Genomic DNA, 27,915 nt, shown 5'->3' on the forward strand with positions numbered 1-27,915 from the left:
TTCTTATACTTGAAATGGTCCGATTTGCGCCACAAATAGAATATCATTTTGTTTATTTTATGGTTATGCTTTAATGAAATTTCATGATTTCTGTTAGATTTCATTTGTTTCAATTATTAAATTAACGTTTAATGAATCTTAAATTCATTTGCAAGTGTTGTTTAACCACTAGTGAGGCGGAAGACGGATTTATGTTCGTTTTATAAATCGAAATTCACTACATTGTTAACTAATCAACTTTTTTAAATGCCGTGGCTATCAGAATTTTACATTTTAATCCACTTTTAAAATGACTTTAAATATCTTTCTTCATAATTTATAGGCACATTAGGAGGAACTTTGTCATAAATTATTTGGTAAGAACCCTCGAGAGACCAATTTTTTATATCACTTTAAGCAGTTGAAAGTCACTTCTTGGCCATAAATAGTTGCCACACACACACACACAAACAGTTGCGATTGACACATCTTTGGTTTAAGAACAAACTCGATATTCCAGATGCAGATATTCACATTATTGTCTTAATATCTGAGTTAATACCGGCGGAGGGCGAAAAAAAACGCGCACAATTCGCTGCTTGGCCCGTCCAATTGGAATTGCAATTGAGAATAACAACACACGGAGCGGAGCGTGCGAAAGAAGAAAACTGCGGACGAAACGGCAGCAAATTGACGCCGGAGAGCGCAGCGCTGGCGTATACGTAATATTCCTACGTCCGTTTTTGTTTGTGTGCGCCTTTTCCGCACTCAAAATAAATAAATAAAACCGAGCGAATCGAAGAAAGTCGACGACAGCGCAAGCTTCGGAAGAGAGCGGAGCGAACAGCTGTTGCTGCGATCACCTGTTGTCGTAGCTGTTTTCCGCTCTCAAGGACTTGTTTTCTCTGTGTATTTTTTCCATTTCTATATTTTGATATATGTATTTGTGTTGTTGAAAGCTCTTCGCACGCGTCTGTCGTGTTGCTGCTTTTCGGCGACTGATAAGCGATAAGTAACACACAAAAGCGCCGCTTATCAATAGAATCGAAGCCCATCAAACGCTTCGAAATCAGCAATTGCGCATAATTATTTATAGATAGATGATTATTAATAATGACGCCGCCTCCAGTTGACGATAAAGCTCAAGTGGACATTTCGAGACTGCCTGGCATTCAGGGGGAATAGGCGATATAGTCTATGATTGGTTTAATCTCCGCAAGCAATCAATCTAATGGACAGTGATTAGTCTGATTTAGGAATTGAAATTGTTTATTTCTAAAATAAAAGTTCAATCACGGACTTTACCGCTTAAATGCAAAAGGTTTTATACCAATTGATGGTACCTTTGCTAAATGTTGAGGTTGGTAAACAACCGAGTACTGATGAGGACAATGGCAATGAAAAAAACAGCTGTACACACAAGTCAGTTACCTTTGTGTTTGGTATAAATTAGCATAAGGCTTTACTTATTTAAATCAAGGCCTGTAAGATGCTTTTCTCTCCAGTTAAGTGTTTTAAAATTACTTAAAATGCAAAATAAGTAACAATTCAAAAGCTAATTCAAATTTCGACAACCGTTTTTACACGATCGATAACTTTGTCAAAACTGCTTGCAAAGTGCTTTCTCACATTATGGTGTGTTGTTCATTACAACTGCTTTCACTGCTTATCATAATACAGTACGTGTTATACCACCACAAAGCAGTTCGCGTTATTCCACCACAAAGCAGTGCGAAATACACTGGTCATAATACTACGTACCTTTCAATTCAACTTTTTAAAGATACTTTTCACATAAGTATATAACACACAACCTAATAAATATTCAACTTTTTAAAGATACTTTTCACATAAGTATATAACACACAACCTAATAAATATTCCAATGAATAATAACGTAACCCAATAAAGGAATTATCTTTACTTAAAAAAGATCATAACTTTATGGTTATCTTTATAGCAAAATATAAAATACTGGTGTCCGGATATTTCCCGAAATAATTAGTTCTATCGAATCACTTTAGAAAATAATGGGCTTCACCACTGAAGAAGGCTATTTTTGATTGTTTTATTTAGAATTTTTCTTTTAACATAAGGAATAGGAACAAAGAAATGAAATATTGACGTATTAAATGTTATTGTGAAGAAATATTCATTTTTGAGTTTCTGTGCTTTAACAGCCTGATAAAAAATATAGCCTTTGTAATTATTAAATAGGAAACTTAATTCATTGTAAATTCAATTAAATATTGAGTTAATTACGTATGCATTTTGAGAATATTTCTGTCAAATAATCACATATCTTCCTCTATACTCCCTACATCTATCTACGTTTGTAAGTTTATGGTTTAAGGTTTTGGGTACAGTAATATATGTTATAAATTAAAACTCATAAATTTTAAGAGGATGGAAAATCAATTTGCTTTGTTTTAAGTTTATTTAGTAACTATCCGGTCAGCTAGGTTTCATCCTTTGGTAGAATTACGCTCAAATGATATGTTTAGCTTTCCACTTAAATGTTGAATAATAAGATCCCTGTGGAAGCTCTGACTTATTAATTAAAATGCATCATAAACATTGCACTATTTATACTGGTACTGTATAAAACATTCATATATAACATCGATTTTCCTAGTTAGTCTTATCAAATTAATAAATACTTTAAAACAGAGACTGTAGAAACGCATTGATAAATAAGATAATAATAAATTAATAAGATCAACTCGGCTATTATGGCTGATAAATTGAAACTAAGGTGGGAAAAGTCGAAAATGAACTAATGAACTAATATGACAATACCGCTTAAGGGTACAATAACATTCCAATATGAATTGTAAATACTTTCAATATGTTAGCTCCTACTTACCGCTTTGCGTTTGTCGGCTTCGCTGACCGCCGAATTGGAGCGATGCCGGAACAGATCCATCACCTTGGTCATGGGCGAGCGCTGGGAGGCGTTGGGTCTCACCGCCGTCACCGTGTGGTAATACTGCCAGGAAAGGAAAAGTGTCAATTAGATGGTTCTGGAGCGGGTCTAAGGATCACTCACCTGCGCGTCGCTGCCTTGATGCGGATGGGCGCTGCCGTCTTTGTATTTGCTCTTGGCGGAGACTGTGCCGTCGGCGTTCGTTATCGTCACGGCTGGATGCTGGCGATGGCCAAAGTTCTGCATGGCCACCTTCATTGAGTTCATAAGGCCACCGGCTCCGGCTCCAGCACTTCCTGCTGCTCCCGCTCCGGCTGTCGCTCCTCCGGCACCGGTACTCGAGGCGGGCGCTGTGCCACCGGACACGGAATACGTGCTACTGGTGGCGCTGCTGTCGGCGGAGGAGGGGTCCAGCAGATGCTTCTCCTTCTGCCGCTTAGCATCCGATTTCGCACGCGGCCGGAACACGTCGAAGATCGTGGGCCGGCGATTCGGAGATGCGATGCCGTGTACCGTCGACTGGTTGAGCACCGGGGAATCCTCGCCACTCCGTCGCCGCTCCAGCGACCCGGAGCGCGATCCATGGCCGGCCATAGCCATGCGCTCGGTGCTGCGTGAGATCTTCTCGCTGTGCCTGTTGATCTTCTCCAGCTTGGCGGCCTCCCGTTCAATCCGTCGCGCCGTCTCGCGCTCCAGCTTTCGGGCCTCCTTCTCGCGTCGCGACTGCTCCTTCTCCTGGCGACTGTGGGCATAAACAAAAGGAGTCATTAGACGGGATTCTTTATAATGTGACATGGAATCTATAACTCAAGATATAGCCAAAGGTGTTTTTGTCGTGGACAATGGAAGTGATTTTAATGTCAAAAGAGTCTGAACAAAAGGAGGTGCGATACTCATACATTTCTTTGTCATTATACAATATGGCCTCTGTTTCATTTCTTTCTTCTTTTAATAAATAGTATTTAAATTGTTTATTAAGATAGATAAATAATGAAAACAGAAAGACTTTTGAAAATAATTTAAAATAAGCTTGAATCTCTTTTTGAATACTTGAATTTATGGTGGCTTGTCTAAGAATATATGTTTTTATCTGCATCCTTTCTGATCATTTTAATGAAATAATAGAATTTAAAGTTTGGAGAAGAAAGAAATTAGAATGTATTCTTTTAAAATCAATTCAAAGTTTAAAAAATATCACATGTCACATTTTACAACAAAATGTGACTGTCTAATAGATAGTATTTTAGTTTAAATAATTTCAGATGCCACTGGACATACTCTAATAAAATAAAAAACTCACCGCTGCTCCTTCTCCATCTTCTTGTAGGCCTTCTTGGCCGCCTTGGCATTGGGCTCTGCTGGGGCACTCGATGGCCGGGATCCTGGCAGCCGGTTGGGTCCGCCGATGCTGCCATCCTGCTCCTGGAAGCGAACATGACGTTTTTGGGAATTAGTTTGGATCGAACTTGGCGCGTCGGAGGGATTTGAGTTGGCATCTATTAGTGGGCTCTCGACTGGTTGACTATTTTGCATGTTTCTGGCGACGCTGGCCAAGGCAAACTGAACGCTAGCCGGTTGGGCCGACTGATAACCGATAACCATTATCCACTATCCACTATCCATTATCCCCATATCCTTTTACCTCCCTCACTTATTGGTCGCCCCTTTGCCAGCTGCTGCAATTATGCCGAATTGTCTACAAATACAATTTATTCGCCACAATACACAGTGGCGTTACCCGGAGAGCCGGCAATTGAAGGAGCAGACGACACCCGATGCGTCCGTTTAATTGGGCCAAGGCGGCGAAAAAAGGAGGGGGAAGACCCATCCTGTTGCCATCCTGCGGCGCCTTAGATCGAGCTTAATCAATTAATTTATGATTACGCAAAATTGCAAGCGAATGTGGGCCAGGCGACTGTCTGACTGTTTGCCAGGAAATCAATTGGAGTGGACTTTTGGCGGTATTTGAAGTGAACGAAAACTCTTTGAAATAAAAGCAGCTAAGCTTGGAAATCACTCACAGTGGGAATCCCCTCACCGCACACAACATTTAGATAAGCAAATGAGAAACTAAATTTGACTAATTACTGTGTAGTTTAATGTCTACTTTCAACTAGGTGAAATGTGATCAGTTTAAAAAGCTCAGATAGTTTACTTGTAGGTTCTTTTTACTTCTTAGATATGTTGTAAAATCCAGTTTGATTTAGCATTTTAATAAAATTAATCACCTAAGATCCAGTTGTTTACCAATTTAAATTAATTCCTACAGAAAATTGTAGTTTGGATGATGACAATAGCGAAATATTTTAATTATCCATTTCCTGCATTTCCCAACAACTTTCACAATCATCAGAGCCATTTTTGTGAGGGGAGAAGAGCTGCTCTCAAGATCGGGGACAGCAGACACCTGTGTTTGAATTATTTTTAGCAAAAATCGCAAAGCGTTCAAAGCCGAAAAGCTGTATTTGTTGCCCTTTTTATTTGTGTTTTTTGCTTAGCTTTTTTAACGGCCGAGTGTTTCATTACCAAAGTGCCGAGTCACGTGCCCCGAGGGTCGCAGACGACTTCGATGAGCTAACACACAAAAGCCGCCTTTATGTATTATGATCGGATCAAAGTGGGTTACCATAAAAACCAGAAGCTCTCCATCTTTTGTGCGAATCGGAAATACATACAGTGTATATATGTATGTATAATGATTCAGGAGGGTTTTCGATATCAGCTGTTCGTCTAACTCAATATTTGGACAGCTATAAAACGCTTTAGACTCGGGGAGACTTTCCCTTCAGCTAGCTCTGGTTCTGGGTTCTGGGTTCTGATGGGAGCGGCGAGAGCCGGCTCAAAACTGACGTCATTGTTTGCCAAGACCTGGTAAATACACAGCGGCTGCCTATATGGAAATTTTATACATGTACGCGATATGTCCGCGTTCCGTCAAAACAAATACGAATCGGCGGATTCCGGGCCGAAACTGTTGACAAATTGTGTCATGATAAGCGAGAGAGTTGGAGGGCTGCCTGCCGCCCCAAGAGAACAGAAAATGCCCGACTATATATAGCCCGGCACACACATACATATGTGTGTGGCACGATAAAAACAAGCCCCAAAAAGCTGATTTTTCACCGTGTCGTGTTTACCTTTCGGCCAGACAAATAAACTCAAAAAGGCCGAAAAGGAAGCACAATACAAAAAGTTGAAATACATTTCGTATGCCTCCCCTTTCACTTCACGAGCTATAAATAGACAACTTTATGAGTTTCGTAGAGGCATCTGAGGCGCTGGCGAATTATTAATATTGAATAAACAAAATGAGAACATGAACATGCCACAGATCCCCGAAGAACAGCAGCTCGGCAAGAGAGAGAGACCCAAGAGGCAGCTTTAAAAGATTGGAAAATGTACTGATCTCGTGGCCATGCCACTTAAGAGGATCAAAGGCCGGACCATCAATACTTTTAAAAAATCATTCCAAAACATTAGAGACCATGAGATATTGGTCTAAGAGACTGCCCTGACCATAGAATAAACGGCTAACCATTCATTTAAAAGGTAAACATGTATACATTCTGCATTAAAATCAGAATACTATATCCAATATAGCCTAGAAAAGAAGAGATTTTTACTGAATTTGTTGATGAATCTGATTTAAATTTAAATTCTGGAAATTTATTATCGGATAGTAACTGAAAATGTAAAATACATTCCAGTGGTGGTAGTTCTTATGACATCAAGAAAACTTAGCGGCGCCTTTCCCCTTTTATCGTGCTTCGAATCTTTCACCGGGAGTACGACTTGTTAAATGACTTCCTAATGAAAAGTGCACATAACTCAAGTGACGTCAGTCAATTCTGTGAATATTAAAATTACACAAAGCCCTTTTGAGCTCCAATTAGGTTTAAACGTAAGTCATCGGATACATTTTGAGCTTACTTGCTTTGGTTTATTATTAAATAAGTTAGTTGAAATTAATTATTAGAGGACTTTGGGTAATAAATATTATTTTCGAAATGAATATTTTGTGCTAAAAAATTTGAGCATTTTCTAAATAGAAGCAGAATTAAGAATCACCTTTCAGCCGTAAAAAGATGGATACCAATCGAAAGGTAAGTTAATTTAAGAGTAGGTTTTATGTACTATAGAGAAGAAATATGTTATTGTTAATCGTCTCAAAAGTTTGTATCAGAAATTTATAGATTTTAGGATGTAATTGTAACTCTTCTCATCCTCTTAAGTTACGTACATTTATTATGACATTCTTCATCTGTCATATTATATTCAAATGTAATAAAGAATATTTTTATTGCTATTGGGTTGTAATATTGCATTAAGATACTTTGAATGGAACACTTTTAGATGAATTCCCTTAAATCTCTTTGCAGCTACGATTCATGTTTTCACTTTGGGATATTTTGTACTATGTTTAAGTTGATCTGTAATGCAAATAGCTTTTCTAATATAAGACCTGTAATCCCAACTAAAGCGATGAACTATCTACCAAGATCATTTTGTTGTCAACCGTGTCAATGTGAGAGCTTATATCAACAGGGACTCAGACTCCCTGTCAATTATTTTTCGACTCGACAAAAGACATGTGATCTTTACTATAGCTATTTTGAGTAAAGTGCGTTAAGTGCGATTGTACTTTACACCCCATATCTATGACCTCTGTAAACTAAAGTACTAAAGCGTAGAAAAAGGATTTTTTTAAAGTCAAGTTTAGTTGAAATTAACATTTATCTATTTGATGTTGCACCCATTTAACACCTAAACTAGCAGGAGGTATTCCAAGATCATGATCTCTTACTTCACTTCTCAATAAAGATCGACCCAACCCTTACTTACATCGTCCGACACTGATACCGAGACGGATCCCGAGTTGGTCAGCTGGCGGGATGGACTCGTGGTGGAGGCACTGCTCTCGTTTCTCAGCAAACGGGGCATGGTCGATGCCCCGCCCAAGGAAACGGGCCTCTGCTGCTGCTGCTGCTGCAGAAACGGGGGAGGTGCCACGGTGGAGGCAGAGTCAACTCCACCATCCTGGCGCCGTATCCAGATCTCGTCCAGCTCCCGTTCGCTGGGCGTTCGTTGCTTGTTAGCTAAACTATTCGTATCACAATTGAGGCTTTGGTGATTGGTACTGCTCCCCAGTACCAGCCCGGTGGTGTTCAAGTCCACGTTGCTCTGGGCCGGCGTGCGAATCTCCACCAGCGATGGCTCGAAGAACTGCTTGGACAGGTGTGGGGCGGCTGCCGGAAAGCGATGGGATCCGTATCGCTGCGAGAAAAGGCCCTGCACCGAGGAATAACCGCCGAAGCTGGAGGGAAAGCTGATGGTGTGCGCATTGGAACTGGCCTTCAGTTGGCTCAGTTTTGAGGCTTCGACCCGCAGCTCTGGTGTTTCCTGGGCCAGGGTCACCTTGAACTTGCCCTTGATGATTAGCGGCGGCTCAGAGGGCAAGGGTAACGGAGATATGGGCTCACTGGCCACAGGAGGTGTCGTAGGGGTTTCCTTGGCCACTGTCACGGCCTCCTTTATGGGAGTTGATGTTAGCGCTGGCGGAGTGACCGGGACCGGTGGAGCTGACGGTTCCTGCGTGTGTAGTAGCTCTTTGAGGGCCTTTGGTAGAATTGTTGCCGGGATCGGAGGCGGCGGAGGAGGTGGTGGCGGAGGCGCCTTGCTCTCCTCAATGTTGCGCGTGTTGATCCGGTCGATCTTGTGCATGAACTGCTGCCTCAGACGCTCAAGGTCCTTGAACTTCTCCTTGGAGGCCTCATCCTGCGGCGTAGGTGGACGCGGCGGTGCCTTCGAAGCCCTCTCCGCTTTCGTGGCCTCTCCAAGAGACGACCCTCCCGATGGCTGGGTCTTGTCAACCTCCCCGTCCTCGTCGTCCTCCTCCTTGCACTGCGACAGGCGGCGACGTTCGATGAACGGAGCCAATAGGTAACCAGGTCTCTGGTGACCCGAATAGAGATCGGCCTTGGCAAACTTGCCGCAAATCGTGAGCCCCAGGCTGTGCTGCACCTCGTCGTGGTCGTCATCATCGTCCGGATCGTCCTCGTCGTCGCTGCTGCTGCCACTGCTGCTGTGGAAGTCAAAGGAGTTGGATCGGGGCAGACACTTCAGCATTTCCTGGTCAATGTGCTGGCCATGGAGTGGTCCAGGCAGGCCCCGCGCCCGCTCTTCGCGCTGCTGCACCTGGCCCAGACTGCCGGAGGAGGCCGAGTCCGTGATCTGCTCGTTGGCACTCGCCTCAGAGTCCGATTCATAGCCATCGAGGGTGCCCTGCTCCAGGTCGTCCATGGTGGACTCGAAGGCACACTCGAAACTGTCCTCGCTGGCGAACTGCTGGTAGGGATTGGCCGGCGGCGGCAGGCCCTCTGGGAGGAGGTCCTGCTTCTCCTTGGCATCCTGGTTCGTCTCCTCGCGGATGCCCAGCGGCTGCTGCTTCACATGCTCCTCGATGAAGTCACAATGTGTGTCCATTTGTGATCTGCTTAAATCTTTGGCTGGCTGCTCGGGAACAGATGGCGTAGATCTGTGTCTCTCTCGATGGGTTGTCTCTCTGCGCTATGCGAAATATTTTCTTTTGTACGACATTGATATGCCGCCTTCTCTGGGGATCTAAAAAAGAAGAGTGTTTGGTATCATTTCGCCTGGCCAGGATGCGCAGCAGCTAATAGCGCCTTCGATCAGTCCCTGTGTGTTGATATGAGCTGTCTGACGTTCGGCCTCCATTCTGCCAGAGGTGAAGGTCGTCCGATTTTCCCCCATTCCCACACCAGATAGAAACCAAGCGAAAAACAAAGACCAATTTCATTATTTACGCGCCGTCATCGGCGGGGGAAAAATCAAAAGTCGGACGGGAAAAGAAACAAATGGAAAAACAAGGGCAGCAACCAAAGCTGTTCCAAGCTGGGAAGAGGTGTCCGACATATGGCAGCTGATGACACAGCAGAAATGGACCGAAACTAAACTCAAATGGGGAATATTATAAGAACACCCAACGGCCAGGTAAATTACGCTAATGTACAGGGAAATGGCTTGGAAATGTTAATAAGGAAAAGTTTAATATATTCTCAAGTGAAGTAAGACTCTTTTTTCAATATCTTAAATCTCAGTGTAACTATTATTCATCAAGCTTCAATAAGAAATATTACATTTTCTAAGAATAAATACATACAAATATGTATGAAATGCGACTTTAAAAAGAGGTTTTCAATACTAAAAATGATTTATTTTTCAGCTTATGTGAAAATATATATATTCATATTATCTGTTTATTTTGGAAGCCAGGTCATAAATCAAAATGGTTCAATTGATAAACCTATTACAGTGGGGTGACCATAGTAATAATAGACACTCCCACGGAGAGCAACAAGTGGCAGCAATTTGTGTTGAATCAAAAACCCAACCCAACGAACAAGTCAGCCATCAAAGCCAAACCGCAAGTTGGGTAATCGAGCATATGGCGTACGCATCTAATAGATACCCACCGCAATTAATGGCAATTAAATACGAATGTATCTGGTATCCGCACATATGTTAATGTCAGCGTGCGTTCTGCGGATGACGCACGCGGCTGGCGGGGCAAGTGACTCAGCCGTAGGGTTGCAGCATTTGTCCCAAGACTCTGAGATACATTCGCTTAGCTACAGTCTTCGCACTAATCGCTGACTCAATCCCCAAGTGCATTGTATCCGATGGATACACTGCAATTACACGACCCCCGGGCACTCCTCCCCCAAACTTAATTGCATAACTTTGGCCACTGTCACGAATCAATTGCAGTTTAATCTGTATCTATTAATTATAAACTGCATCTACCGCTTGAACCGCCTGCTGTATCTATCTGTATCTGTAGTTTTGTCCGTCGTTTCCGCGTATCTTTTTGCCTCTGCGGTTTACTTTGCCAGACTCTCTGGCGTCTGGTGTGATTTGCGGGTCGTTCAGGGGAAAAGCACACCAAGTTGTGGGTTTTTATTGTTACTATTACTAATCGGAGGTACTAGGCAATATCGATACATTTCCCCAATTGACCTTTACCATAGAACTTCCCCCCTATCAAGTCCTACATATTTTCCTTGGCTTCCATTTGAATTTCAACGATTGCACTGCGCCTTACACTTTGCTTTCAAACATCAACTGCACAAAGTCGTATTCAAACATTGAACTCTGGTCACGTAATCGAAATTATTGTTTAATTGAAGAAACCGCACTGCCAGAGCAACGCCTGGTTGTGCAAAGGGAAGCAATCGCGAAAAATCGCCAGCTGAATATCAGAAACAAATATGTATGTACATAGCGACGTCAGCAGCAGCGATGGGAATAATTAAAAGCACACACAACAAAAGCCAAAATGGCATTCAAACAATTTTCTGTTTCATTTGGGCTTGCGAAGTGTCGCACGAGAAGCGAATAATATAAAAATTGATTGAAATTGCAGCTTGGCTCCGGGTGCAGTTTCTGTCTGAGGGGGTCACCCAGTTTTTTTACTGACATAAGGCGGTACAACGCTGCTGGAAGAAGGCGGCTTGGCAATAAATTAACCAAAGCTGCATTTCCAATGAGTTTTGTAATAAAATACAAATTGTAAAGACAGTTGAGAGAATATACTTTCAACCCATTGATTCAAATAATTTAGAAATATCTTAATATTTCTTGGCACTTTTAAACATGATACCCCACCGAATGGATCCTTAAATATATTCCTCTAGCCTTATTTATTGTCATGTCCCTTGACTCATACTACCCCGCAGTATCGTCAAGAGTTCACGGTACCCAAGCAAATATATATAAATATGCTAATGCATTTGCTTTGGTGACTTTGGCACTTGATATCAAGTTGATGCACAAGCAAACTTATGAATATTTAAGCAGAATGCTACTCAATTGAGTGGGTTGTAATTGATGTTAAATGATGTAGGCTTGCCAGCTGCTCAAGGCACTTCCACAACGCCCAGTACGATCGACACTGGGTCTGTCGTCTCCGGGCTTTATGCAATCAATCCTCACGTGATTCCACAACTCTCACCGATGATTCACTCAGTTGACAAGCCGCCGATGGCTGATAGTGCAAATGTCACTCGCTTTTCATTGACTTTGGGGCAATTCATTAAACGCTGTCAGCTAGATCATATTGATGTTTTCAGCGTAGAAACCAGAGAGAGAATACAGAGGTGGTTGGGCTTTAAGACATTAATTTTTCGCGACAAGAACTAAACTCCGCCGCAAATGAGTTGGGAAATTAGCAAAGCAATGCCAGAGCATTCGAGTGGGCGGAGGATAGTGGGATTCCTCACTGGCCTGCTAATTGTTACACTTGATAACCTTTTAAGTTGCCGGCAATTAGAAAAGCCCGGCAGGGCTATAAGCCACTTGTGTAGGCGGTTTTTTAACACGACTTAACTTTAAAACAAGAAGGGAAGCTAGATTTGTCCAACCGAAGATTACATACCATTGCAACAAAGCACTTGGAAATCATTAAAATTGTCAAATCCCGTTGAAATATGTCGAAAGGCAAGAAAGCTATATTATCAAGTTTCCAAGCATTTCTATGAAACCCATAAGTTATGGTGGTTCGACATATCAACAAAGTTTATTATTTAAGAAACGAAGAGACGGACATGTCTAGATTAACTCGGCTGATGATACTTGGTACTTGATAAGGTCACATGTCTCCTTCACTACTAATTAAATTCATAATACTTTCTGCAAGGGGATAGTGAGTTGTGTTTCACCATTTTAAAAGATAATTTTCGATCACTTTTTATCGATTTCTAAAAACAAAGGTATAGCAATAAATGGATGAAATTTTTATGTTATCTAGCAAATGTTATAAAGCAAAAATAAATACAGAATATAACTTTGTTAATAACTTGCTTTTAAAATGATTATAACAAATTTTTAGAGATCATTGAAATAGTTGAGAAAAACAATTGTAATAAGTTAAGGAAACTACATCCAACTTTTAAAATTAATTGAATTGTTTGTCAAAACCCTAGCGAATGACATTATAGTGAAGATCAAATTATTATCAATGATTAAAAATGTATTCAGCAATAAAGCCTGTTTTCCCTGAGAGAACCACTTTTGCCGTAGCGCTTGACAATTTAATAACATTATTAATCAAGCAACGCCATCAGTTATGACAATATATACATTTAATAGGCAAGCAATTTAAGATTGAAACGTAAAACTGCATAATGTTAAGGGCCACATACGATAAAGAAATAATCCATTACATGGTCTATGCAACTGATCAATAAAGAAAAATATAAATCAAGTGGGAAATGGTTTACAGCAAAATAAGCTGTACATACATATATCAATCAAATTTAAAAGGAAATTCATTATTCTGTTCATTCATAACACATATGTACATATATAATGTAGTCCATATAAAGATATAATCAATTTGATTGTCTCTCCATTTAGATACCAAATGCTCCATAAAGATAAGTAAAACTACTTTCTCAGATAAGAAGTTGCTAGCAAGATAAGTAACCAAAAAAAATTACGACTATAATATTTTGTATTATAATGCAAAACAATAATAAATTAATGTTAAATTAAATTCGAAAATTTATGTTAAAATGTTAGAATTCGAAAATTAATGTTAAAAAGAATTTAATAATTGAGGAAATCAATTCATCTTTAAACAAGAAAGGAAGCTAACTTCGGCACGCCGAAGTTTATATACCCTTGCAGATAGAAATTCGATGACTTCCTGGATTCCTTCCATACAATATAAAATATATATATATTAATGTTAGAAAACAATGAAGTAATACCTGCTTTCATTTCATTCACCTATACATATTATATTTTCAGTTTTTGCATTTTTGCTCCACATCTAACGATCGTTTGTATGGCACCTATATGATATAGTCGTCCGATTTTTATGAAATTTGCCACAAAATTTAAGACTGATATAAAATGGCTAAATCTTAAATTTAATGAAAATTGCTGAAAACTGAAAACGTTATAATTTTTAATTGTATTCATTTTTTGATCGTTCCTATGGCAGCTATGTGATATAGTAGTCCGGGTTTTTTTTATAACTTTACACAAAATTGTAGATTAAAATAAAATGGCTATATCTCATATTTGATGAAAATCTGGTGAAAACTGAAGAAGTTATAATCTTTAATTTTATTAATTTCTTTTATTTCTTATAAAATGGCTAAGTATCAAATTTGATAAAAATCTGTTGAAAACTTAAAATGTTATACTTTTTAATTGAATTAATTTCTCGATCGTTCCTATGGGAGTTGTATGATATAGTCGTCCAATTTTCATAAAATTTTACACAAAATTGTAGAATAATATAAAATGGCTATATCTTAAATTTGATCAAATTCTGTTGAAAACTAAAAATGTTATAATTTTTCTTGTAAGAATTCTCCGATCATTCCTATGGCCGCTATATGATATAGTCGTCCGATCCGGCCCGTTCCGACATATATACGAGTAAGAGTATATAGAAGACTAACTGGAAAGTTTCATTCAGATAGCTTCAAAACTGAGAGACTAGTTTGCGAAGAAACGGACAGACAGACATGGCTAGATCGACTAGGCTGTTGATCCTGATCAAGAATATATATACTTTATATAGTCGGAGGTGCCTCCTTCACTGCGTTGCAAACTTCTGACTGAAATTATAATACCCTGCAAGGGTATAAAAACAAAAATATGAATTGCTTTGCTGATACATCAAGTTTCCCGAAATGCTAAAAGTCCCGAAAATAAATGAAATCAGCTAAATTTCAATCCCAAGCACCGGAATTGCGTAATTGATACCAACTGTCAATAACTGGCTCCGATCGAAATTGAAAGCTTCCCCGTTGACGCTGGATTAATCAGCGCCAGCTCGGTTGTAATCACATTGGTGGCTGCGCTGGCGTTTTGTGTTCGATTTCCATTTGGTCAGCGGAAAATCAGCGAAAGAAGCCCGGGCTTTGATCTGAGCTTTAGTGTTCAGTGTTTGGAGCAACTGCATCGGTATCTGGATCTATTCGATCGTCCGCTGTTGTCAAGCGCAATTCAATTTACATATTTCAGCGACTCGTTTTTCTGTGTCACTCCAGAGGGGCTACGTCTACGTCGTAGGTTCCAGCGGCTCTGTCCCGGCCGGTCTCAAGTTTGCGGCATCAGAGTCACGTGTCTGAGTCTTGCCCATTGTCTGAGTTGTTTTCTGTGCTCTGTGTTCTGCCATTGTCATTTATTATGTTTTGCTCTCGGTTTCAGTTTCGATTTCTGTTTATGTCAACAGACCGGAGACTCACTTCCGAGAAGGGGCGTAGCCAGGCGAAGCGATGATCCGATCCGATATGATCTATTGGTCAGTGATATCCCATCACTCATACTATAGTACTTTGTTATCATTTCTAATAAATATTAAATAGAGTCGATGAGATGTAAAATAAACGATATAATCAGTTTCGTAAAGAGTTTAATATTTCTTACCACCCCAAAGTGTCCCTGAGTTCCATATGTAAGTCATTATCTTCCCTATTTGCCATCAACACTTGCCTTGGTTCCTCCTAAAGAGCGACATGGTAATTGCAATAATTACGGAAATAAGGCGACCAAACAAAGGTCAAAAAAGCTAACAATGGAATATCGGCCAGGTGTCGCTTAAGAAATGTACAATTTTTGCAGTTACAGAAATATGTTTCTCCTCAAGAAGTTCCAAGGAAACCCTACTTACGTCGAGAGAAAAAAGATACAATTTAATAGGAAGACACAGGGGGAACCAAGACCATGGCCCAACGCCAACAGTTGAATATAAGCCAGGTGTCACTTAGGACATTTAAAGAACTGGCTTTTCTCCTAATAAGTTTCAAGTCCAAAGCACTTAAATAGGAGATAATAGATTCTCCTACAACTAATGACTAGAGACTATAGACATTAGCACATATGCTGAGGCACTTTAAGGTACTAATAAGGTCCAGGATCAAAGGCTTTACACAGTGTGCTCTCCTGCAAGAACGGTAAATTGAGATGTTTTTATGGCACCAAATAATTCTTTTGAGATCGGTTAACTGGTTTCCGATTTCGGACTATATGAACCATTAGTGATCAAATGGCATTCGGCGTTTAGAACAAAAGCCAGTTAAACCGCATTCGTGTATACTTCAATAGCGAGTATAGCCGAATCTGCGTAGAGCGTAGAGTGAAAACAATTTATAAAACACAAATACATGCAATTATTGATTTTATAAGTAATGCCGTGTTCTCCGATTGTTTCGCAATCCCGCTGCCACCTCCCCCGCCGACTGGGACCCCCCAGAGATAGCGAAAAATATTCGCACGTACGCGCTCGAACGGGAGGTAATCCGGACTTGGCAGTAGAGACGATTTAGTTGCGTCGTGACTGCGAAAGCCTCAGGTCTTCTGCTCTGAACGGGCACCACAGGAATCCATCCAAGATGCAAGTACACCGGATGAAGCTCCTCATTGCCTCGGCGTGCACCTTCGTGTTCGCCATTATCTACGGCTGGATTCTCTTTCCCAAAATCCTAAAGCTTATGATCTCCAAGGTTCGGTGGAGATCGTTTGCGGATAAGCTAGGACTCGTCTAACAGGGCTTTTCCTTCCAACAGCAAGTCACTCTAAAGCCGGGATCGGATGTTCGGGAACTCTGGTCAAACACACCCTTTCCGCTGCACTTCTACATCTATGTTTTCAATGTTACCAATCCGGACGAGGTTGCCGAAGGTGGCAAACCGCGACTACAGGAAGTGGGTCCCTTTGTATTCGAGTGGGTTTCCATGGAGGACACATCTTATGAGGTTATTTTTCAACATCTTGTTCTTTTTTCTTTGTAAGTGAGTGGAAAGACAAGTACGACTTGGAGGACGATGTGGTGGAGGACACGGTCAGCTTCAACATGCGCAATACCTTTATATTCAACCAGAAGGATTCACTTCCGCTCACGGGGGAAGAGGAAATCATTATGCCGCATCCCATATTGATGGTAAGGTATTTGGAGCACTCAAAATAATGGGAAATTATAGAAAGAAGTTGTCTTTTGAAAAAGAAAAGATTTCTTACACTTTAACTTAAAAGTATTTGCAAAACCTAAACCTTAAAACATGGTTGCGTCAGCAAATTAATTTAGCAATTATCTTATGCCATTAAGGCAACGCTTATGACCACGTGTCCCATTGTTGCCCATGTGAATTATGCAAATGGCATTCCCAGTCCAAAACAGAAGCAACGCAACTGTGAAAAAATAAATAAAAGCTTGAGAGATTTAAATTCCTTCGTCATATTTGCAGCCTGCCGGCATTACGGTTCAAAGGGAAAAGGCTGCCATGATGGAGCTGGTTTCCAGGGGATTGGGCTTAGTTTTTCCGGATGCCAAGGCCTTTTTTAAGGGCAAGTTCATGGACATCTTCTTCCGGGGAATCGACGTGGATTGCTCCCCGGATGACTTTGCGGCCAAGGCACTCTGCACGGTTTTTTACACTGGCGATGTTAAGCAGGCCAAACAAGTGAACCAGACACACTTTCTAATGTCTTTCATGGGACAGGTGAGTCACAAATTATCATTAATACCGAAGAATCCTAACAATCGCTAAGTTTAGCAAACCCTATGAGAAGTGTATAAATAAACAACTTAAATATGTACGATTTACATTACCTAACGTTAAAATCAGATTACAAACGAGTTCCTTTTATAATTTTATAGCTGTATATAATATTAGTCTCGGTACCTTATAATTTTAAAAATTTATAGGCTAACCATTCGGATGCTGGACGATTCACCGTTTGTCGCGGAGTGAAGAACAACAAGAAACTGGGCAAGGTTGTGAAATTTGACAATGAGCCGGAGCAGGACATTTGGCCGGATGGGGAGTGCAACACTTTCGTTGGCACCGACTCTACAGTATTCGCGCCCGGCTTGAAGAAGGAAGACGGCCTGTGGGCATTCACTCCAGACTTGTGCCGCTCCCTGGGTGCTTATTACCAGCGAAAGTCGTCTTACCATGGAATGCCATCGATGAGGTACACTCTGGACATGGGTGATATACGGTCGGACGAGAGACTGCATTGTTTCTGCGACGATCCCGAGGACCTGGACACCTGCCCTCCGAAGGGAACTATGAATCTGGCCCCCTGTGTAGGCGGGCCTTTATTCGCCTCCATGCCGCACTTTTACTTAGCCGATCCCAAGTTACTGGCTGCTGTCGATGGTCTTAACCCCAACGAGAAGGACCACGCGGTCTACATTGACTTTGAATTGGTCAGTTCTTAAAGATAATGCTCCAAGAAAAATTATCCTAAATAATGTGAGACTTTTGCAGATGTCCGGAACTCCTTTCCAGGCTGCCAAGCGGCTGCAGTTCAACATGGACATGGAGCCAGTGGAGGGCATTGAGCCCCTGAAGAATCTCCCCAAGCTTGTGTTGCCTCTGTTTTGGGTGGAGGAGGGTGTCCATCTCAACAAGACCTATACTAACCTGGTCAAGTACACGCTCTTTTTGTGAGTATATTTGTGAATACATAATACCACAGAATTTTGGTGAAACCACCAGTATAAACGGCAAATTTCAGAGGCCTAAAGATTAACTCTGGACTGCGTTGGTCCCTGGTCACCCTGTCCCTGGTGGGCCTGATGTCAGCCTGCTATCTTTTCTACCAGAACTCGGATAGCCTGGACATTACGATGCCGCCCAAAATCATCAAGGAGAACAACAAGGTGGATGATATGAGCAAAGCGAAGGAGTCGCCGCCTGAAGCCAATCCCAAGACTGCCCCAACCACTATACCCACAAATCCAGGGACCAATAACTTGATTCCGGGCACCAACCTGCACAGCCTCAGGATGGAGAAGCGAGAACGGGAGCGATACTAGCTCGGGAGGTTACCTCTCATCAAATAGCATTATACGTAGACGTAGGCACGTGCACCTGTGTAGTCCAACTTGCGATAATAAAATGAGACAGACAAAAGCCCAACGTTGTCGAAGGTCTGGCAAACTGGTCGGTGGTCGATGGAGCGATTGCTAATCGATCGATAGCTAATCGCCAATTGAGGAGATCTGGGAGCTCCACTGATACCAATCGGCGGAGATCAGTAAAATCGTCTGCCAGCCCAGCAAACGAAGTTCGCGATCAACTGACGATCGCATCAGTTTGACAAATTGGCAAACAAACAATGGCTGCAATGTTTTCGAAAAGTTAACGCTCGCCAAATGAAAAGAATTGTTGAGGCACTGAAATGCAAAGCGATTTGTAAACGCAAACCGAAAATAACTCTTGTCAAAAGATTGTAAAAACAATTAATGCAATGATTAATTGTATTGTAATTGTTTTCTTATGGAACGGGTTCATTGTATATAAGAACTTTTCAGAAATGTATACATCTCAGAATATTCATCATTTGGGTCCAAGACAGGGAAACTGATGGTGGAGAAATATTATGTATAGGCCTTTTTAATAAAAATACTTGTGTTTTGTTTAAAAATTACATTAATTAGAACAAAATTGTTTGTCATATACTAGCGACTTATTACTTCTTATTGCAAAGAGTTTTGGCTTGACTCAAGGTCCAGTTTGGCTGGATTTCATATAAAATTGAGATACGTAAATATGCCAAGATGACACTTTATAGGACAGTTTGCCCAGACACGGTTTCTAACTCAGGATCTCGTAAGGGGATTTTTTGATACACCTCACATTGGAGTTTATTTTATATTAGATGATTCATTGATAAATCAACTCTTTTCTCTTTTTAAATGCTGCTTTCATAATGATAGTTACCAACCTATACAGACTTTTTGAAAGGGAAATCAAAGTATTCTCTTCCACAATTATTTTATTTTCCGACTTAAAGCAACTTTCTATAGTATCTAGGAGTATTCTTATTACGCAGCTGCACATCTGAGGGGCTCTCGTCGATCTCCGACTATGCGATCTTCCAATATCGTCGTGTCCTTGGGCAATTCCACATACTCCAACAGATCTGCTAACTGATCGCAATGAATTTGAGCATCGCTGACAAGGAAATCATCATCCAGATCCTTGATATAAACCTCCCGGGTCTTGTCGTGGGTTATCTCTAAATAGTTGAGATCCTTCAGCTGGGGCAGCATGTCCATGTGTTCCGAGCTTGTGTTTTCATAGGTGAAGCTCAGCCGCTCCAGACCTGCGGCTGACGAAATCTGAGGCAGATCCGAGAGATTCTCAATGCCGGTGACATCCAAGTCAACCAAGCTACTGGCCTTGGACAGAAAGTCGAGTCTGGAGAGCTTGGTGTTGGCCAGATAGAGCTGTTCCAGAACCTGAGGCTGGGATATTTTCAACTCATTCAGACTCAAGTTATCCTCCAGTTGGACTCTGACCACAGGTCCCTCTAACTTGACTGATTCCAGGCCACAATTGGTGGCATGGAGATCATATATTCTGCCTGTGAGTCGAAGCCTTTTGAGTTGCGGATTAAACGAGAGTTGGAGGTGCTCAACCGATAGGAATATGTTCGAAGGAACTTGTTTCAGCAAATTGCTTTTAGCGGAGAATTCCGACAGATTCCTAAGCTGATCTCTGAATAGGTCGCTTGGCAGTTGCGTTAACTGGTTACTGTCCAGAACAACGGAATTCAGAAAGGCTAATTGGGAGAATATAACCTGGGGAATGGTTTTCAACCGATTGCTGGACAAGTTGACTTTCTGAAGCTTTTTAAGTGGCAGGAATAGCATTGGCGAAAGTTCCTCCAATTGATTGTCGGACAAATTGAGCTCCTCCAATTCCGTAGCAAGTTCGAAGGTGTTGTCTGCCAGCATTTTGAGAGAGTTTCCTCCGAAATTCAATTTCCTCAGGTTGTGGGCACCTTCGAAGCATTCTCTCTCTATTCCCTGTACTCCACACTCCAGGACATAAAGCTCCGCGAGTTGGGGCAGCTGGTGGAACACATTCTTGGGCATATTGGCCAGTTGAGAACTGTGCAGAATCAGCGATTTGTAGCTCATGAGATTTCTGGTGACCTTCTCGGTGAAGATGGCCACCTCTGTGCGGTTGGGATAATCCAGTCCCATGCAAGTGTTTTCCCTACAATCCAAGCTCCCAACTGTCACTTCTTCCAGAGGCAGTGACTCAGTAACCGCGACACCGATGATCAGCGACAGCCAAATATAGTTTGGATAGTTTAGCATCGTGGCAGAAGAAGACTGAGCTCAGAGCTGACTCTGTGGGGGCTTTTTAATGCCAAACCAGAACACAACCTTCGAAAACAAAACCCTACAAAAGTCGAACAACTGGTCTTCGAGTTAATTTGTTGTGTTTTGCTTGCATTTTGATCGCACGCCGCTTCGATTTTCGGGGCTCATAAAAATTTATGATTCCCCTCAATGAATACTCGATCCGTGGCGTTGCTGTGCTGAAGTATTGTTTTGGTTCTGGGCTCAGCCGAGCGATAATATTAGACATTTGGCAATTTGGCCCGATAGCCGGCCGATAAGCACGTTCCCTCGATTCTTCACCCAACATGTTTCTCGCTATGACATTGCACTATGGGGAAAAAGTCCCATATTTTTGGCATAGACACGAATTTGACGGGTTAATTCATTTTTATGAATTCAATGAATAATAGTAATACAAGTATTTATAACCGATAAAAGTCCATTGATTAATTTAATAATCTTTAAGAACCTTAGATATGAATATATATAATGATCTATCTACGATCTTAGCATGTATACCAAAACGACTACCCTTCAGTTAGCTAAAAAACCTTTACAAAGAAGAAAAATAGGTACCTTGAACAAAAACAAACATTTAAGATTTTTGATTATGACAAAAAACGATTATTTTTCCCACTGTGCGCTTGCCTATCAGCTGATGGTAGGACCCATTTTATAGCACTGTATGTATGTAAATATATGTATATACCAATCCAAATTATGCTAAGTGGGGCTACACTGGGTCTGGCCCAGTCTTTTATGATTATCATATTTTTAATGGAAGAATTGAGTCACTTTTATTTTGGTTTTTACTAACATTCAAGTATCACAAATAATATCAGATAAAGCATAATCTATTGAACTCATTCATAATTAGGAAATGGTATGAAATATATACTATAAGGTTACTTTTTTGTTAACGAAAATCTACAATGATTTAACATTTTTTTACAATGTTACATCTATAATAACTTCCTACTAAAAAGCCTTCTCCTATAATAAATCAAGGCTAATAAAGTCATCTGTTTGTGATTTAGTCGTTAACTCATAAATATCTCGATAAATTTTTTGCATTATTTTAATTTTGAAAACATGCCGAACCATACTAGAAAAAAGCTATAAAACATCCTCAGGAACTGTCGACTCTAATGATGTTATCTCATTTTCCGGGCATATCCACAATAGAGCCGTTGGGGCCAAGCACTTAGAACCGCTGACTACCTCTCAAACACTTAGCGTCCGACTGTCCAATAAAATGAATAAAATAAATCAAGTGCCATAAAGCGAAGGCGCCATATAAAATCACCCACAATACAATCTAAGCGCATTTTACGTGACCGATTGCCCGCTATAAGTTATTATTCACCGAATTGCTGGGGGGAACTCGATTCGGATACAGAACAGGATCGTGGGGGACAAAGTCTGCTGGATGCTCGGGGAAAACGCTGGTAATTCCCACTCTTTTTCTCTTCTTCACTTGACTCGTATGCAAAGTAATTGCGGCAAATTGAATTGGACAAAGGGGGCGCGCAGACGACAATATTTATCGCTAAACGAAGTCATGCCGTTTCAATTGAGCCTTCGCAGGCAGCCACAATACAATAATAGCAGAAATGCCAGAAACAAACGACAACAATCCGGGGGCTAATGATTTAAAAACCATTGGCCCATAATTAGCTCAATGCAAATAACCCGATCAATTGTGGGATATTTCGAACTAAGGGGAATTACCTTTACTGTATTCAAATTGTTTGCGTAGAATTAAGCCAAGAAGCCCCACCGAAAGCGCGGGGAAGACAAATTTTTATAAATTTCAACAACCACATAAATTTGTTTGCATACAAATTAATAAAGCTTTACTTTGCGGTCATTATAATCTTTTTGTTTTCACTTCGCAAAGCTGTAAATAACAAATTGAGCGGCTGAAAGCAGGTTGAACGTGCTTCCAGCCCCAACTCGCTCGCTCGATAATATATTGCTAAAAATCTTATGTATTTTTCCATTGATATGCCACCAATTCGGATTCTAAGTTAGTATAGTTTTCGAGTGTTTACTTCGTGTAAGAGAGATGCGCAAAAGGTGCCGCACATTCATGCTAATAATTGTTGAAGCCATGCCAAAACGATTGTTTATAAATAAATACAACTGCAAACAAGGAATGAAACAGTTAACAGAAACAGAAAACGATGAGGGGAGTCGAAACTCAAATGCCCAAAGCAACAAAAAATAAATATTTTGTGTAAATGAAACGTATCAGTTTATAAAGAATGATTCATTCGCTCAGCAATCAGTTAATTTTTCAATGAAAATTGAAGACTCTCTCGTCATTTTTCCTCTTAATGGGGCTGGGGGGAAGATCCGATTTGTGCCTCTTTCAACGGCTAGGACTGTGCAAGTGTTTGGCCTCATGTGTCCATTATCAGCATTCAAAAGATTTCCACCTTTCGTTGAGCAAATCGCCAAGTAAACACTCGATGATAAGAGGACAGGGGCTTTCTGAAATAGCTCCGCAGATATGGTGTACACGGTTCTGTTCTAGTTTCATGGGATTCAGTAGCGAATCGCTGAATGGACTCAGCGGACCGGGAACTTCATCATAGAAGCTGTGACAAATAATGAACAATAAATGAGAATCCGCAAAACATATGAACATACATATATCAAAATGATGACGACAACGAAATAAATTTGATTATACTGCTTCAAACAGTATTCGAAATAAGTTCACAATATAATTCCCTTGAAAAATATAAAATATAAAAATGTATTCATAACAAATGTATATACAGTCGAGTCCCGATAATTCGAAATGGCAAGGGGATCACTTTTTTTTACGAATTAGAGGGGAATTCGATTTATCGAGATTTCTATTTAACGGGGCTCAAAAATGAAAGAGTCGAATAAACGGAGTTTTTAATTAAAATTAAATTAAATTAAAATTAAACAAACATTATAAGTATGTACAAAACAATAACATAAAATTATAGTAACAAAAAATTAAACAATTAAGCAGAAACATTAAATTATAAAAAACAAAAATTCAAGCTTTAAAATAATTGGTAATTTTTGATTGCTTGGTCACTTTCAGAATTGTTGGGCAAAACTTCTTCCAAAATTGGCTTGCATTATAAACTCTTTTTTCTGTAGAATTGATGTTATTGTTGATGGAGCGACATCGAATTGTTTTGCCACCTCAATTTTCTTTGTTCCATTATCAATCGCCGAAATAATGCTTTGTTTTTGCGCGATTATAACGTCTTTTGCGTACGTTTTTTTGACTATTTCACAGAACTATGTTACTCTCCGAAAAAAAATCAGCAAACTAAAAGAAAACAGCGAGAGAAACACAAAATTCATAATGCATAGCGACATAAAGCGGCATAGCTGTATGCAAAATCTAACGGTGCGTTAATTACAAAAAAATTCGCATCGCATTTATAAGAGGTTACGAAACAAAATTACGATTTATAAGAGGTTCAATATTCATTGCGTTGAGCCAATTAATACGAATTAACGAGGGGACCAAAATGTATGGAATTTTTACGAATTAAGGAGTTTTTTTCAAGGGTAAAGAATTTTTTACGAATTATCGCGATTTTCAATTTAGCGGGGTACGAATTATCGGGATTCGACTGTAAATACATTTTTGACATTCGCTTTTACATTACACTTTTAAAAGAGATCTGTTCTAACTTCTTAGACAGTTCTATTTCCCTATCATATAAAATGTTGTATTATAAACGATATAAAATCCTTTTGCTTCTAATGAAACTAAATTCCACTGACATTAAGCCCTGAAACGAACCGTGCTCGTTACATATGAACCAATTTTTTGCGCAAAATCAAAACACCATGAATAGAATAGAAAATTATATAGAACTGATGATGGCCGTGCCAACAACAATCATTATTGTTCGAGCATTATAGGAGCGGCTTATCTGGCGAGGCTTTTGACGGTCATCGTTTGGAATCAGTTGCAGGTCGATCGTGAAACGCAGAGCACGCTCAATGTACGTCCGGATGTGTCTGGTGATCTCGCTGGCGGCCATCGGTGCTGCCGTGGCCGAGAGCGACGAGGATGCGGATCCGCAAACGGTTCAGGTGTCAAGTCTGGATGGCCATTGCCGTACCAAGGGCGAAGTGACCCGCTGCAGTGGCTTTAACTTCGACGGAGAGGACAAGAAGGCGAGATTCGACCTTCAAACAGCCGTGCGAATCGCCCCAGACGGCACCACCTACGATGTGGGCGACGAGTGGCCTGCCAGCACGCTCATTTTCGAGAACTGCACCTTTACGCACTTCCCGCTGCGACTGTTCTACGCACTGGAGGTGAGCGAGCTGGACATGAGGGGCTGCGGCATTCGGTACATGTACTGGGAGAACTTCTCCACGGGCGCTGAGAACCTGGTGATACTCCTGCTGACCGACAACGAGATCGAGGACCTGCCCGCCGGCACATTCCGCGGAGCGGGCCACCTGCAGTTTCTATTCCTCAACCGCAACCGACTCGGCCAGCTGCAGGAGGGTGCCTTCGACAACCTGAAGGAGCTGCAGCATTTGGACCTCACGGAGAACCGATTGCAGGCGCTGCCGCCGGGTGTATTCAATGATTTAAAGAGCCTGCGGCACGTGGGCCTGGCTGATAATTACCTGACTACCGTCGACAGCGACTTGTTTGCCCACAATCCGATTCTGCACTCCGTCTCGCTGTACAGGAACCTACTCCGCGAACTGGGCGAGCACGCCTTCCGGTCGCGGAGCCGGGACCGGAAAATCTACATGATCGATCTGTCCCACAACCCGCAGCTGGCCGTACTGCTGCTGAACTTCAATGCCACCAACCTGGAGGCCCGTAACTGCTCACTGGACCGTGTCAACTTGTATGGCTCGGTGACGAATGTCGATCTGAGCGACAATCGCGTGCGAGAGCTGTACTTCCCCGCCTCGGAGGCCCTGGAGCATCTGGTGCTGCGCAACAACTCGCTGGTCCAGCTAGCCTCGCTCAGCCGGGTGCCCCGGTTACGGTATCTGGACGTGGCGGATAACCCGAATCTGGGCCAGTTACCCGCCGGCTGGCATACCCCGCACTTGGAGACGCTGGTGCTGCGCAACACTGGCCAGGTGGAGTTGCCTCTAGAGGCCATTGAGGGAATGCCCAATCTGCGCAAGCTCGACATCTCGGGCAACAATCTCACGGAAATCAATCCCTCTGCCTTCGCCACGCTCTCCCAGCTAACGCACTTCTACATACACGGCAACAAGTGGAACTGCTTCAACCTGAGAACCCTTATGGACGTATTCATCCGTCCGAACGGCATCACCTTCACGGTGGACAGTGTGGATCCAGACTTTCCGGGGGAGTACATACACGGCGTAGCCTGCATGTACCGAATGCCGGAGAAGGAGCCTCTGGACTCGAGTTATTCCTCCTCCGAGATCTCCGCCAGCGTCGAAGCCACCCCAAACCTGGCCAACTCCGAGCACAGCGAAGTGGAAAAGGTGCGTCAGGAGCTCAAGTCGGTGGTGCAGCACTTTGAGGCCAAGCTCGACTATCTTTTCCAGCAGCTCGGCCAGCTCAATGAGCAGATGCAGTCCATTGAAAGATTGAACAAAACTGTTTGGAGTCAGGTTACATTGTCGGTTTAGGCTTTAAAAATGTCATTTAAATTAATTAATTGTTGCGATCAATAAATAAATGTGAGAAATGAGAAAATAAAATATATATATAACATACTTTTGTTATATATGTATATCTACCTTTATTCTTCTTAAATATAAATATTTCTTATGCATAGATTTACTTGAATTTCTCTTCCCCTTCTTATATACATATATATATCTACCTTTATTCTTCTTAAATATAAATATTTCTTATGCATAGATTTACTTGAATTTCTCTTCCCCTTCTTCGCTTTCTAAAGCCGCTTTGATATACTAAAGCTTAGCTTAGGATCAATTAATGAAATCGTTTATATTGGGTTTCAATGACTTGACTGTATTAAGTGACGCTAGCCTTAAAGGCCCTAATCCTCATCAATGCGATTTGCGACATGAGCAATATGGTAAATATTTCTCTGGCACTGTGTCGCAAAAGCAACACCATGTTTATACAAAAATATTGATTTTCGAGGCAAGCAAGCGGCCTTCTTCAGGTTTCCCTTTCAGAGAGAAATTGAAGGAGGTTCGTTCAACTTTGGAGAGGGGAGGGTTTATGGACACAGAACACCAAATTCAGGGGCCACGAAAACTTGCTTAATTGGTAATAATTCTGGAATCGCAGCATTAAACAAACGCAAACAAAATTATACAGAATCTGGCTTAAAATAGTGATTGATAGGCAAACCAATATCCTTCATTATTTATTTATGCTATGCACAATTTATGGCCAACTAATTGCAAAGATAATTCAAACAGATTCAGTTTCAACTTCAAGGGGCCCTGGAGTAAAGCCTCAACCACAAACAGAACCACTCAACCCAACGATCTCAACGAAAACTATTATTGCAGTGTCATGTGATTTGAAATAAATATGTAAATTGGATACCAATATTGAATTATATATAAAAATGTATATGAAATAAGCAACTGGAGAGCTTTTTATGCTTTTAAATATATGTATATAACCTACCCAATACAAATCATTCAAAACTTAACTGTTTTATTTTATTGTTATTTTCATGCCTAAAGTTGCACAATTCAATGTTCCGAAATATGTACCACTGTACATATGTATAGACACTAATCCCCCACTGTTCTTACACCCATATAACTGCGCGAATATTATTCAATAATGTCCGTTTGTACATGGGATTGAACTTTCTGTTTA

The 27,915-nt window shown here is 41.1% G+C and overlaps 4 protein-coding genes across 24 annotated transcripts in view; 2 read left to right on the forward strand and 2 right to left on the reverse strand.

Annotated features, from left to right (window-relative positions):
* Nucleotides 1-27,915, reverse strand: part of SNF4Agamma (SNF4/AMP-activated protein kinase gamma subunit) — a 78,035-nt gene that overhangs the window by 38,349 nt on the left and 11,771 nt on the right. For 8 of the 21 annotated variants that reach the window (XM_020957422.2, XM_086830114.1, XM_086830117.1 and 5 more), the window contains exons 3-6: nt 7,748-9,526; nt 4,206-4,327; nt 3,029-3,647; nt 2,846-2,968 (exon numbers count right to left, since the gene is read on the reverse strand). In XM_020957422.2, the coding sequence (XP_020813081.2) occupies nt 2,846-2,968; nt 3,029-3,647; nt 4,206-4,327; nt 7,748-9,388 (2,505 nt within the window). In that variant the 5' untranslated portion in view covers nt 9,389-9,526. Of the gene's footprint in view, nt 1-447; nt 719-2,845; nt 2,969-3,028; nt 3,648-4,205; nt 4,328-7,747; nt 9,527-27,915 lie in introns of those variants that run through there. The other 13 variants (XM_020957423.2, XM_086830120.1, XM_086830123.1 and 10 more) reach the window with 6 other exon arrangements.
* Nucleotides 16,263-18,864, forward strand: Snmp1 (Sensory neuron membrane protein 1). The gene is made up of 7 exons (XM_020957436.2): nt 16,263-16,446; nt 16,510-16,667; nt 16,736-16,883; nt 17,188-17,442; nt 17,649-18,155; nt 18,217-18,395; nt 18,467-18,864. The coding sequence occupies exons 1-7, from the start codon at nt 16,336-16,338 to the stop codon at nt 18,765-18,767; spliced, it is 1,659 nt and encodes a 552-aa protein (XP_020813095.1). The 5' UTR covers nt 16,263-16,335; the 3' UTR covers nt 18,768-18,864.
* On the reverse strand, nt 19,444-22,472 carry LOC110187928 (uncharacterized). Its single transcript, XM_020957439.2, has one exon. It carries the CDS (start codon nt 21,060-21,062, stop codon nt 19,779-19,781), a length of 1,284 nt encoding a protein of 427 aa, XP_020813098.2. The 5' UTR covers nt 21,063-22,472; the 3' UTR covers nt 19,444-19,778.
* Nucleotides 23,806-26,807, forward strand: cDIP (Common Dpr-interacting protein). Its single transcript, XM_020957437.2, has one exon. The coding sequence runs from the start codon at nt 25,098-25,100 to the stop codon at nt 26,733-26,735; it is 1,638 nt and encodes a 545-aa protein (XP_020813096.1). The 5' UTR covers nt 23,806-25,097; the 3' UTR covers nt 26,736-26,807.

This window comes from Drosophila serrata, unplaced genomic scaffold (assembly GCF_035046125.1).
Source record: "Drosophila serrata isolate PLE 108 unplaced genomic scaffold, ASM3504612v1 contig_228, whole genome shotgun sequence".
Taxonomy (NCBI): Eukaryota; Metazoa; Arthropoda; class Insecta; order Diptera; family Drosophilidae; genus Drosophila; species Drosophila serrata.

Coding starts and splice junctions, on each gene's coding strand:
- cDIP (XM_020957437.2), top strand. CDS start 25,098: ATGTACGTCCGGATGTGTCTGGTGATCTCGCTGGCGGCCATCGGTGCT.
- LOC110187928 (XM_020957439.2), bottom strand. CDS start 21,062: ATGCTAAACTATCCAAACTATATTTGGCTGTCGCTGATCATCGGTGTC.
- Snmp1 (XM_020957436.2), top strand. CDS start 16,336: ATGCAAGTACACCGGATGAAGCTCCTCATTGCCTCGGCGTGCACCTTC. Junction 18,156..18,216: donor TCTACATTGACTTTGAATTG/GTCAGTTCTTAA, acceptor AGACTTTTGCAG/ATGTCCGGAACTCCTTTCCA. Junction 18,396..18,466: donor GTCAAGTACACGCTCTTTTT/GTGAGTATATTT, acceptor GGCAAATTTCAG/AGGCCTAAAGATTAACTCTG.